At 34.9% G+C, this 11478-nt stretch overlaps 1 protein-coding gene across 5 annotated transcripts; it reads right to left on the reverse strand.

Moving 5' to 3' along the window:
- Positions 1-207: 207 nt before the first annotated feature.
- LOC111396367 (cellulose synthase-like protein D3) lies at positions 208-6243 on the reverse strand. Of its 5 annotated transcripts, none has more exons than XM_023022794.1 (4): positions 5958-6243; positions 4005-4918; positions 2412-3219; positions 208-2205 (listed from the first exon to the last, which is right to left on the reverse strand). In XM_023022794.1, exons 2-4 carry the CDS (start codon positions 4871-4873, stop codon positions 451-453), a joined length of 3432 nt encoding a protein of 1143 aa, XP_022878562.1. In that variant the 5' UTR covers positions 4874-4918; positions 5958-6243; the 3' UTR covers positions 208-450. The 5 variants fall into 5 exon arrangements, with proteins under 5 accessions (XP_022878562.1, XP_022878563.1, XP_022878564.1 ...); XM_023022795.1 differs by having other exon boundaries at positions 451-2205; positions 4005-4901; XM_023022796.1 differs by lacking the exon at positions 5958-6243 and adding an exon at positions 5308-5915 and having other exon boundaries at positions 451-2205; positions 4005-4901.
- Between the last annotated feature and the right edge of the window lie 5235 nt (positions 6244-11478).

Consider the following 11478-nt stretch of genomic DNA (forward strand, 5'->3'; position numbering starts at 1 on the left):
CGTCCTTGCTTCATAGTCTATAACAAACCAACATATACTAGATTGTGTTAGAATTAGGAGTATTTGACATGCCATCTAAATTCGGTCTATTTTTTATAAGTAATAAAGTATTTTACTGTCAAAATACAATATACAGAAAGTGTATTATTAGTTTAAACAAGAAAGAAACAACTGAATTTAGCCTTCTAAATTCAGTCCTTAGAAGAGTTGAATCAAAATAAATAATGAATGTACTTTTTACTTGAAAAATTATGAATTACAAAGAATGTGTAGCACTTCCATTTAGACATTTAACAGGACAAAAAACAAGGATATGATCATATGACCAATCCGATGAGTAGAATTTCCATTTAGGCATTTAACAGACAAAAAACAAGGATATGATCATATGACAAATCCGACGAGACCCTATACATTTTTGTCCCTGGAAGTTTACCCATGCGTAAAAAATCATGGAAACTGAAAGGACCCTCCAATTTGATTGTTACCTGAAGGGGGATTAATGGCAACCCAAAGGAGAGAAATAGTAATGGCAATAAGTCCCGACCAAACGAATACAATAGTTGGCGTCCTTCCTCGTCTTCCCATGAGTCCTTTTGCAAAAGGATAGAGATGAACCAACACCCAGAAGCTAAAGAACACCCCTCCAATCAAACGGCTCCACTGTGGTATGGTGCTGTATATAGTTCGGCTAAAACCAACAGCTATGGCGATTAAGTTGGTCATCATGATAGTGATTGGGGGAATCATCAAGGAAGTCCATTTTAAGATGTAGAGATCGGCAAATTCATCATCGTTATCATCACCACCAGATTTTGATGTCAATGTAAATGAGATCTCAATCCCAGCAATCACCTTCAGCAGTCCCTGAAGCACAGCAGCAAGATGAGCACTTGTCCCTCCAATCAACCAGAATTGCTCGTTACGCCACCATTCTTCCAAATTAATTCCCGACCACTTGATCTCGAGGACGGCAAGCATGCAAAGCGTCAGAGTGATGACGAGCAAGTACGTGAGGAAGGTGACATTTAGTGTCTGGACAATGAATTGGCCAGAAAAGAGGGACAATGCCGGAAGAAAGCAGTAAACAATTAGAAATAAGGACGTAAAAGGATAGATGCCAACGTTTAGGTATGCAACTCTCTGCAAAAGCTTCATCCTAGGACTAGCCAGAAAAGCATTATTACGTGAAAAGAAGATCTCGACTGAACCAGTAGCCCATCTTAGAACCTGATGAAGCCTGTCTGTCAAATTAATTGGTGCAGTTCCACGGAAAGCATCCCTTTTTGTTACACAATAGATAGATTTCCAACCCCGGTTGTGCATCCTATATCCTGTCACGACATCTTCTGTCACGGACCCATAAATCCAACCAACCCGATTGCCCCACTCAGTTTTATCTTCATACCAACATGAGATGACGCTGATTGCCTCCGCAACAGTGGATGCATCAAGAAGTTCCCTAGAAATTGTAAGAGCGCCAGGAGGTCGTCCATTCTTTACAGCCGGGTGATCTGCAAGTGGTCTGCCTTGAAATTCTGCCACTGGGATGGAATCAATAAGGAAATTGGAGTTTCCAAACCTTTTTGAAAAGAGAGAAGGATTCATTATGTCGTCATCAAAATCTCCCATTCGAAGTGCTCTGTGCTCCTCGGGCGCAGAAGAAACAGATGCACTTTTCTTACGACTAGCAAAGCAACAGCTGCAGCAACCCGAATGTTCTTTTGATCGGGGTGGGTCAAAGCCATAAAGTGCTGTCCGGCGAAAGAGGCATCCCGTGCCCACATAAACAGGACCCTGAAGGCCATCCAGAGCACGCATATTGACATCAAAGAAAACTGTATTATGATTAGCATAGCGATCAGATGGATCTATTCCCTCGAACCTTTGAGGAAACTGGACATAACAAATACGATCTCCACCACGGTCCATCATAAAACATAAGCCTTCTCTTATTGCCTGCGAGTTGTAGATGTAGTGATCGCAGTCGAGATTAAGTATAAAGGGACCATTAGACATGATGGCTGAGGCTCGAACCAATGCATTCATGGCCCCAGCTTTCTTGTTGTGGTCATACCCAGGGCGTTTTTCGCGAGAAACATACACAAGCATGGGAAGCCGAATGTCAACTTCAGTAAAATCAAGTGGACTATTGTCCACAGTAATTCCATGTAGAGGTTCATCACTTGGAGGTTTCAACATTACCTGCAAACAGAAAAAGAGCCAATTTTAACTCAGCACAAGGAAATCAAATAGTTTGTTATATATTTTGTACTGTTGATGGAAGCAACGAGAGAGATAAAGTGCTTTTAAATAGTAAAACGACTCAGAATGTTTCTTTGTCCATAACAAAATCAAGGGTACATAGATTAGATAACTGTTTCTTTCAGAAGTAAAAAATAAATAAATACCTGTATGATTCCAGCATGGTCACCCTTTGAATGTTCAGAAGAAGTAACCACCCAAGTGCCAGGCCAGTGGGTCCCATCTGCCATCCATGTTGCTTTAGAAACCTTCACAGGTTCCATTGGTTCATCCCCAGCAGTCTGTCTCTGAAGTTTCATGGCCTTGATTTCTTCTCGAGCATTATAGGCATCAGAACGTCGACGAATTGAGTCAGGAAGGCTATTGATTCGAACCTTGAATTCGTCATACTCGCGCTTAACCCTTCTACGATCCTTGACAAAGTCCTGGCGCACCTTATTCTTAAAGGGGTCTTTTTTCAGGGAAAAGTAAGTTTCTGGGTTTCTTGGTTCGATATCGTGTTTTCGACAGAACGGTACCCACAAATTAGCAAAACTTGCAGCTTCTGCCATAGCCTCGAATGTCAGGAGGGCACCTCCATCATCAGAAACATAGCAAGAAAGCTTATCAACAGGGTAATCTGCAGCAAGAATAGACAGAATAGTGTTTGCAGTAACAAGTGGAGGTTCTTTTTCAGGATCAGCGGTAGAAACAAATATATCTACCCCTGGAAGGTCAGATTTTCCAGTTGGATTGGCAGGACTAGGCGTCTCAAATTTTTCTTTCAACACGTTAAGGTCAGTAGCACGATTAACGGGGCATAACTTTGGAAGCTGATCAAGTAGCCAAGAGAATGCAAACCAGATCTCACAGATGACTGACATCAACCATAGCCATCTTGCATCCTCGTTAGGGTGGCTGATTCTCCATGACAGAAATAGTCCAAGAACAGCCATACGAACAAATATCAGAAGTCTGAGAGAGGCAAATTTTTACCCAAAAATGTTTATCAGCCTTTTGTACATCTTTTAATTCAAACAACATAAAAATAATGGCTTAACATACTGTTTCTCACCATGATGTTAAACCTAATTACAGGAATGTGAGCTTAAACAAGATGTTCATAGATCAGAAGTTCATATCATGTAACTATGATTTAGTGATCTCAACAAATATCTGAGAAAAGATACACAAGAAGTCGATCTAATCAGGATTTCAGTTCAGACAACCAAAACAAAAACCATTATACCACCCCAGACCAAAGCTTATTAACATTAAAATATCAAAGTTCCCGCCAATACTAGAACACCGAAAATGGAAATTGATATTTCAATTAAGCCAAATACAACTTATCAAAATGTATTTACAGGTACAAAGGCTCCTTAAAGAGAAAGGCAAAAGCTAAATTAGTAACAGATTAGACCCAGCAGAGCATCAATAGACATTCTCATACCATATATAAGGTAAAAACACCTATAAATTGTTACGGTCAGAGCATGAAGAATTATGGGCTCATATAATTCATAGAAGCTTCGTAAACAATATTTTTTTGTTCTGCATGGAAAGATGATAATGGATATTATTAGATTCATTAATCTCATTACTTCTTCCCATTATATTCCTTAACCTAAATACCACTCAATAGTATTCATACTGGACAAATTCAAAATGTAACTACATTTGCCCAACATAATTTTTGGAAAAGAGAAGAAACAAACCGAAGAAACAGCATAGAGAACAATAATGGAAAATGACTTTACCTATATGGGCTGAGTACTGCAGCTGGTATCTTCAATTTGCGGGTGAGTGGCCTCCAAGGCTTGTTGAGTTCAGGAGGCTCACTCGCTTCATCATTTTTATCATTCTCCAGTCCTCCATCCTTTGGCCATATCGCATTACCATACCCATAAGTTCCCTTTGTCTCAAATAACCATCGGTTGTGATCAAAATCAACCCCTGTTTGACTCCTCATCAGCCCTGAATGGCTTCTTATTATTGCGGACCTGTTGGCAGATTTCATCAATGACAACCTCCTTTCCATCTTTGACATCCCAACATTTGATGGCAGAGGCAAAGGTCGACTAGACTCCGCAGAATTTGCAGCGAAATCTGTACTCTTGTAAGGCTCTTTACAGCCAGGACAGATCCCATCACCAGTTTTTACAGCATCAAAGAAGCAATCTCTGCATATCTTGAAATCACATTCACAAGGGAGGATATCTTCACCCCTCCCATCACTCATAACATTTCCATCACAACCTGGGACTGCACATGATGACCCTTTTTTCCCAGCCATCTGGGGATGATTAGTTTCAGACTCAATCACCTTGTCCATCAAGTGGGCACGAGTGACGCTGTTATATCCACCAGTAAACAAAGAACTAGATACATACTGCTCCTCCACTCTCTGCGACATTGAAGGATCCATATCCATGGGCTGATTATCAGGTGTTGGCGGTATTTGAACCGTGTAGTTCGCGAATTCAACACCACTGATCTCGCTGTCAAGACTATCCCTCGATAAATTGACATACCGCCCCTCTGATGTCTGCCTTGCAAAGGTCGTGTTAGGAGGTACAGAAGCCCTCCCAAATTGCGATGCTGAAGCTTTGAGGGATCTTCCTGCCATTCTGCCAATATTTGCACCTAAAAGTCACCTATTCGTCACCGAAAGCTGAATTTTAACACAGAGTAATTAACTCAAATCAGGATTTCATTAGCTAAGATTCAGAAATGGAAGCATAAAAAGCATATTTGACATGAATTTAAATATAAAACCTCGAGGTCTCTGTCACTATAATATTTTTCTCTCCAAAAACTGCTATTATGTTTTAACGTCTTTATTCTTTAACTACAAATATTAAAACACTATCTTTCCTAAAGTCATCCTCTTCCTCTGTTTATAACTTAAATAAACAAAAAGATGCTTTAAATGCCAAACTTCCAATATTTTTCCCAACGATACACATGAAAGATCTGTTTAAAATAACATAAAAAGCACAACAAGAAGCACCTAATGAAGATCAAGACTACCATACACCATTTCTATCTAAAGATCTCAACCTTTCCAAGAACCCAACAGAGCCCGACAGCTACGAAGATGTGCAGATCAAACCGACATCCGACGGACTTCAAAACGAGTGAATAGACGTATCACAAATGAATAAGAACGTACGCAAAGCAAGAAATATATCACCTCATCTCTACTACTACAAACACCGTGACTAAAATAACGCGTAAAACACATAACAAAACAAAGAAACGGCCTCCCCAAGAAGAATAAAGAAACATTCAGATATACATAGTCAAATATTATTAAAAAATAAAAATAAAAAACACTATTATATACAATACGTCTTAGTCTGCACCATCCATGTTTATACTCACAAATATGCAAATATCACAAATTACAGCTGTGATAACAGTGCTTTCAAGGTCCACGCAGTTTTTTAAATACGACCCAGTACTCAAATTTTCAAAGTTGTTTGCATAATTCTCAACGATTCAAAACAGAAACCAAAGACTTGGTAGTATAGAATTAGTAATAATTTCCCAATTTCTCGTTTTAATTATTCAAATGCAGTAAAGCCCACTAATACTTAATCCTTCAAAAAACCCACAAGCACAAATTATTTTTTATACACAAGTATTATCTCTAGGCATAAAAGTATTGGGAATAAAAAAAGAGATCTGAGCATCTACAACGGATATACCTTGTTTAATAACTAATAAAGAGAATTTTTCAGAGAATTGATCCCGACCGTTTGAGTAAAGACCAGAAAGCAAATAGATTTGTTTAGCATTAACAATGTGAATACTGGTATAAGCTGCTGGCAGCTTTAGGATTTCACATTTGTTGGTAGAAGATTTTTTGCTTGCTTTGATGGAAAGTGGAATAAAGAGAAGACATAATGGCCTAATATTGCGGGGTGAAGAATGTGAACGGGAATTTAGGGCTTCGGTGTAGGCACGCTTTCGACGCGTTTGAGGAAGTTGGATCCTATGAATGCCCGTTTAGAGACAACCGTATAATAATACATTTAAATTTTTTACCTGATGAAGTTAATGGTAAGAATTATATGTACGCACTTAACGTCCTCAAAATTTACCGGTTATAACAACTTTAGATCCTAACATTTTTTTTAAATGAAAAATATATGAGTTTAAATATGAAGAATTTGTTAAGTAATTAGGATACGTTTGATTGCAAGTATGGAATCTGTATAGATTATTCGTATAGAAATTATTAATTAAATGTGTTGTATTGATTTAGTTTTTAACTTAGAAAATATTATACTTATTTTTTTTTTATTGAGATAAATGAGAAAGTGAATTTCCTGAAAAATAAAATTCTAATCACTCTAAAGAAAGTATCTTATTTAATTTTGAAGAAAATATAGTCACGTAATCAAAAGTAAGAAAATATTTTTCATTAAAAAATATCAATCAAATAACAAAAATTTAGGAATTTAGATGAAAAAAACACATTTTTCATGAAAATTGATAATCAAACGCACCCTTAGAATTTTTAGTTTTTTAGCTTTGGACAAATTGTCTTTGTCATTTTTCATTAAAACTCCATTTTTAAATCAAGTTGGTTGAGCTAATTAGTAAAGTTCTCCAAACTTAATTTAAATAATGATTTGAATTCACCTCAATTAACTTGATCATTGGTTAAAGCTGGAAGAGTTTAACTTGTCATTGCTCTAAGGTTTTACTATTTGTACATAGGATTAGATATCTCGGTGTACAACTTCCTCACAATAAAAAAATCACAGACCCCTATTGTAAAAAGGACTGTACATCGATGTACACATAACAAAACCCTTCGCTGAAAATAACAAAAATAAGAGGTTTTTATCAATCTTAAAGTTAAATTGGACTTACTCATACGATAGGAGCAATACACAGAAAGGGTAATAGCCTTGCATATTTGGCCGTTGCAATGGCCCCAGTTAGGCCACCTACTATAATTTTGATTTGCCTGTTCATATGTCAACTTTCGTGTAAGGAATAAATAAAAATTTTAATATGATGCCAATGTTTTGATGCTAAAGCCACTGTGACAACCCTGACGTCTAGGCGTTGTATGGCGCCCCCCAATTGTCACCCAAGAATAACTCATATTTAGATATTTGTAAAATTTATAGACATCAAATAAAATAATTTTATTCATTATTATTGTTCAGATATAATATTTATGATTTTGCCAAACGATCCGCATGGTTGACACAACGGATGACCGCACCCTCACATACGAGGTTGGTCCCACCTAAATGTAAAATCCCACCCGCCTATGTTGTGTGAGCGGTCATGCCAAACGCGGGCACTGTGGCTCGATCCTAATATTAAGGAAATTTGCTATTTGTACACGGGCAATTGACATGCCCATGTACACTCCCCTCACAAGAGGGAATGACGCTTCTCAATATTTACAAGGTTTTACTGTTTTAGATGATTTGTCAATTTAAGTATAGAATATAATATGACGAATCAATTAATAGCACGTCATGGATGATCTATAAAAATTACTTATAAATGGCAATACTTTAACTGATATTAAAATTACTTATAAATAACTATACTCTAACTGTTAAGATCAAAAATGGCCTAGCCAGGACCATGAGCATTCGCATAGGCTTGAGTAACTGCAACCATATATTTGTCAAAGGGCCCTAATTTTCAAAATTTATTTGTTTTTCTTTTTTTTTTAATTATGCCGATAATTGATATTAAAAAAAAATAGTAATTACGAATGCAATGGTTTTTTAATTAATAATATTTAAAACATATATATTTTCGCAAATTTAATTTATCAAAAAGATGTCATAAAAATATATATATGTTGGTAATATCATATAGAAAGGTTAAAAGGATATTTTATCTTATGTGTCACATCTGATAAAAAAATGTAAAATAAATAAATTTTAAGAGTGAAATCGATAGCTTCCTGTAGGTAATTAAAGCGTTGTTGATGATTTCAACAACATGACCGATGACATTGTCTTCAATAATCGCTAAAGATAGTGTCGGTGATCGTCAAATATATCGCTGTCGATAATTTCATTTAAATCGTCCTCATAGATTTCAATCATAATTATCCACGATTGTACTATTGGGATCATCAACGACTTTTCGTCAATCACTGAAGCACCGTCAATAGACGTTGAGAAATGAGTAGTAATGATTACCAATGATATTTTTGTCCATTTTCATCATACTTGTTGGAACACCATAGCAATCAGTGTTGTTCCAATTAGAAAATGGTGATAACAAGCATCTCCAAGTTTTTTCCATGGAAGAACTAATCCTAAGTTTCTGATTACATCGACCTATAGACTTGTACTTGATTATATTACACTGAGCACACCATATATCATCTTCTATCTCTCCAAGCCAAGCCTTGGGTATGGCTGTACCAAACATCTCAAGCCATTTGTATCAATATTAGAGCACACATCCCACCTATTAGCCACTATGGGAGAAATCGATAATAGCTAAACAATGGAAGAACCTAGTGGGATGCATAATCAGCTGAAACATTAGGTGCCTTTAAGTGGTCGTTTAAGGCTCCCACTTTTTAAATCATCAACGTAGATGTGTCAGTAATCATCAAAGGTATTGCAAATATCCTTTGAATCACCACCATATATTTCAGTTAAAACCACCAATAGTCATACCATTGACGATCACCAACGACTTTCATTGGTGACTGAAGCACTATTGATTATTCCAAACAACAATCATTATCGTCAATTTACTAATGATGTGCATCGATAATTACCAATGATATTACTATCAATATCTAGTCATCTACAGATATTGATTTCAATTAGAATCATCAACCATTATACTATGACAATTATGGACGGAATTTTCTTCAATGATCATTTGCACTATTAATAATTTAATATTATTATCAAAAAGGTCCCACTAACGATTTTCCCCAAGTTCTCTCAAATTGGTTGTGCCACCTCTAATTAATAATTAATACATCAACAAGTAAAATAAAATCTTGTCATGTCAACTTAGAATACAATGCAATGAAAGACAAGCGTTGGAATCCATTTTAGTTAAAGTGGAAAAAGTTCGGTTTTTTTAACGAGAAGTTCTAAATATGAAAAGCCAAAGGAGAAAAACTCCATTTAAATGTCGAAGTGATAATTACTGAGAAGGAAAAACTTGAAAATTGTCGAGTATGGTTAATGATTTAAATGATTCATCATTGATAATTATCTTGAAATCCTTAAGAAGGCCGAGTCTGTCTTCTTTTTGGTTTTTGAAAGTCCTTCATTCTTCTATATTTAGGAACGGTTCAGCAGGTTGGCTTGGTCATAGAATTCTATTTAATATGTTTCCTATTAGCTTTGCTAAGAAATTTTGACCAAACGTTTGAATCATGGTTCGAATTTGAGGGATAAGTTTACTCATTCATGGCTGGCAATGCTCTTATCAATCATGAACTTAACTTGAGATGTTAAATTCTTACCCATGTCTTGTAATGAAATTTGGTCGATGTTGGTATTTTCTACTAGAGCTTCCACTGAGTCAACAAATACTACTTAGTCTATATTGACACTTGAATTGTCAAATTGATACTTTGTCGACCACGATTCCTTCATCTCATATGTCCTTTTAGTTTAATTTGTCATCTACGTTTGTCAAAATGTGTTTTTCGTAGATTTTAAACCACATCTAGTTACCAATCATGTGAAAACATTGAATCAATAAATATATAGTTCAATCGGTAAATCATTGACTGATAAAAAAAATTAATAAAAAATATATTTAAAATAGAAATATTAGAAAGAGATATATATCCAAATTTGAAAACCATAGTCAAAATAGTAATTTGATAATTATGTATAGAAATTTAATATCTGTATTTGTTCAAAGTGATATTTTTATTTTTTATGAATGTGATTAAATCATTAAAGATAATAAAATAATAGCAAAAGATGATCATTGATACAATGCTACTTGTTGATGTTTTAAACAACGATTATGCTACGTGTCTATAATAATTTTACATACATATGATACGGTGAAATATAAACTTACATAGCATAGTGGTTGGGAGATTTCCTTTTAAACTCGATATGAAGGGGTCAAATTATTATAAAAATATGTCCAATTCAAGAAATCATTCCACTCTGTTTTTAATAAAACCAAATCAATTTGACTATGTCACGGATCGCAATAGTTTCAAGGACCAAACAACAGATTGAGTCATTGGTTCGCTGTTCAAATTGGCTCGCTGATCAAGTTCAATTTTAAAATGACTGCTATTGCCAACATCCACTTCGACTATTTTTTTAACATATTTTCAATTTTCAATAGAACACAATTTTATCATCATTTGGGGGGAAAAACATTTATTTTAATTAATGTAAATTAACTATATAATCAATTTCTCTTAGTCCATAACACCATCATATAGTATAGACTCATTTGGCCCCATTAAATTTTATTCCATTTTTTCTCTCTTATTTTTAACCATACAGTTTTTCATAAAATAATATTACACGTAAATCAAAAAAATTTTCTTCTTTTTCAACCAATCATTTAAAAATAATAATATTACACCCATTTTTTATTTCCATAAAATGGGGGCCAAATGGGCATGGGTGGACCCTAGAGTGGTCCTGGGGGGTCACTTGACACCCCCCCCCCCCTTCCAAACTTTTGAGATTTCCCTTTCCCTTGTTTTTTTTTTTTTTTAAATCCTATTTGGTATCGATCAAAATCTAAATTTTGATATAAATCAAAATTAACAACACATTTTAATGGGTTCTTTAACTTTTAAAGTTTTATTAAAATTTATTAAAAATCGGACTTTAATCCTCACCAAACAAAGGCAAGATCACAATACATTTGAATTTTTCTCTCTTTTTTATTGTTTTATCTTATTCTCCCCATCATGTCTTTTATCAAAGTCTCAACCCTTCTACTTTTTTAAATTTTGTTTATAACAATTATCATATCTACTACAATTTTTCATTTTTTAATAAAATTTTCAACTAATTGAAACCCAAATTTGCATTTTCTCCTATTCTATTTCTGTGTATAACACGTGTCTAAACTGATTATATAAATTTTAACTTATATCTAACGAATTGTGTTTATTTAACTGATTATTAGTATTGAATATTGATTATATGTTTTTCCTTTCGATTACTTGAATTGATTATTTGTATCAAATACACAATTTTTTAAAACATGAATATGCAATTT

Source organism: Olea europaea, chromosome 6 (assembly GCF_002742605.1).
Source record: "Olea europaea var. sylvestris chromosome 6, O_europaea_v1, whole genome shotgun sequence".
NCBI classification, from domain to species: Eukaryota; Viridiplantae; Streptophyta; class Magnoliopsida; order Lamiales; family Oleaceae; genus Olea; species Olea europaea.

Coding starts and splice junctions, on each gene's coding strand:
- LOC111396367 (XM_023022794.1), bottom strand. CDS start 4,873: ATGGCAGGAAGATCCCTCAAAGCTTCAGCATCGCAATTTGGGAGGGCT. Junction 3,220..4,004: donor GCAGTACTCAGCCCATATAG/GTAAAGTCATTT, acceptor TGCCTCTCTCAG/ACTTCTGATATTTGTTCGTA. Junction 2,206..2,411: donor ACCATGCTGGAATCATACAG/GTATTTATTTAT, acceptor TTCTGTTTGCAG/GTAATGTTGAAACCTCCAAG.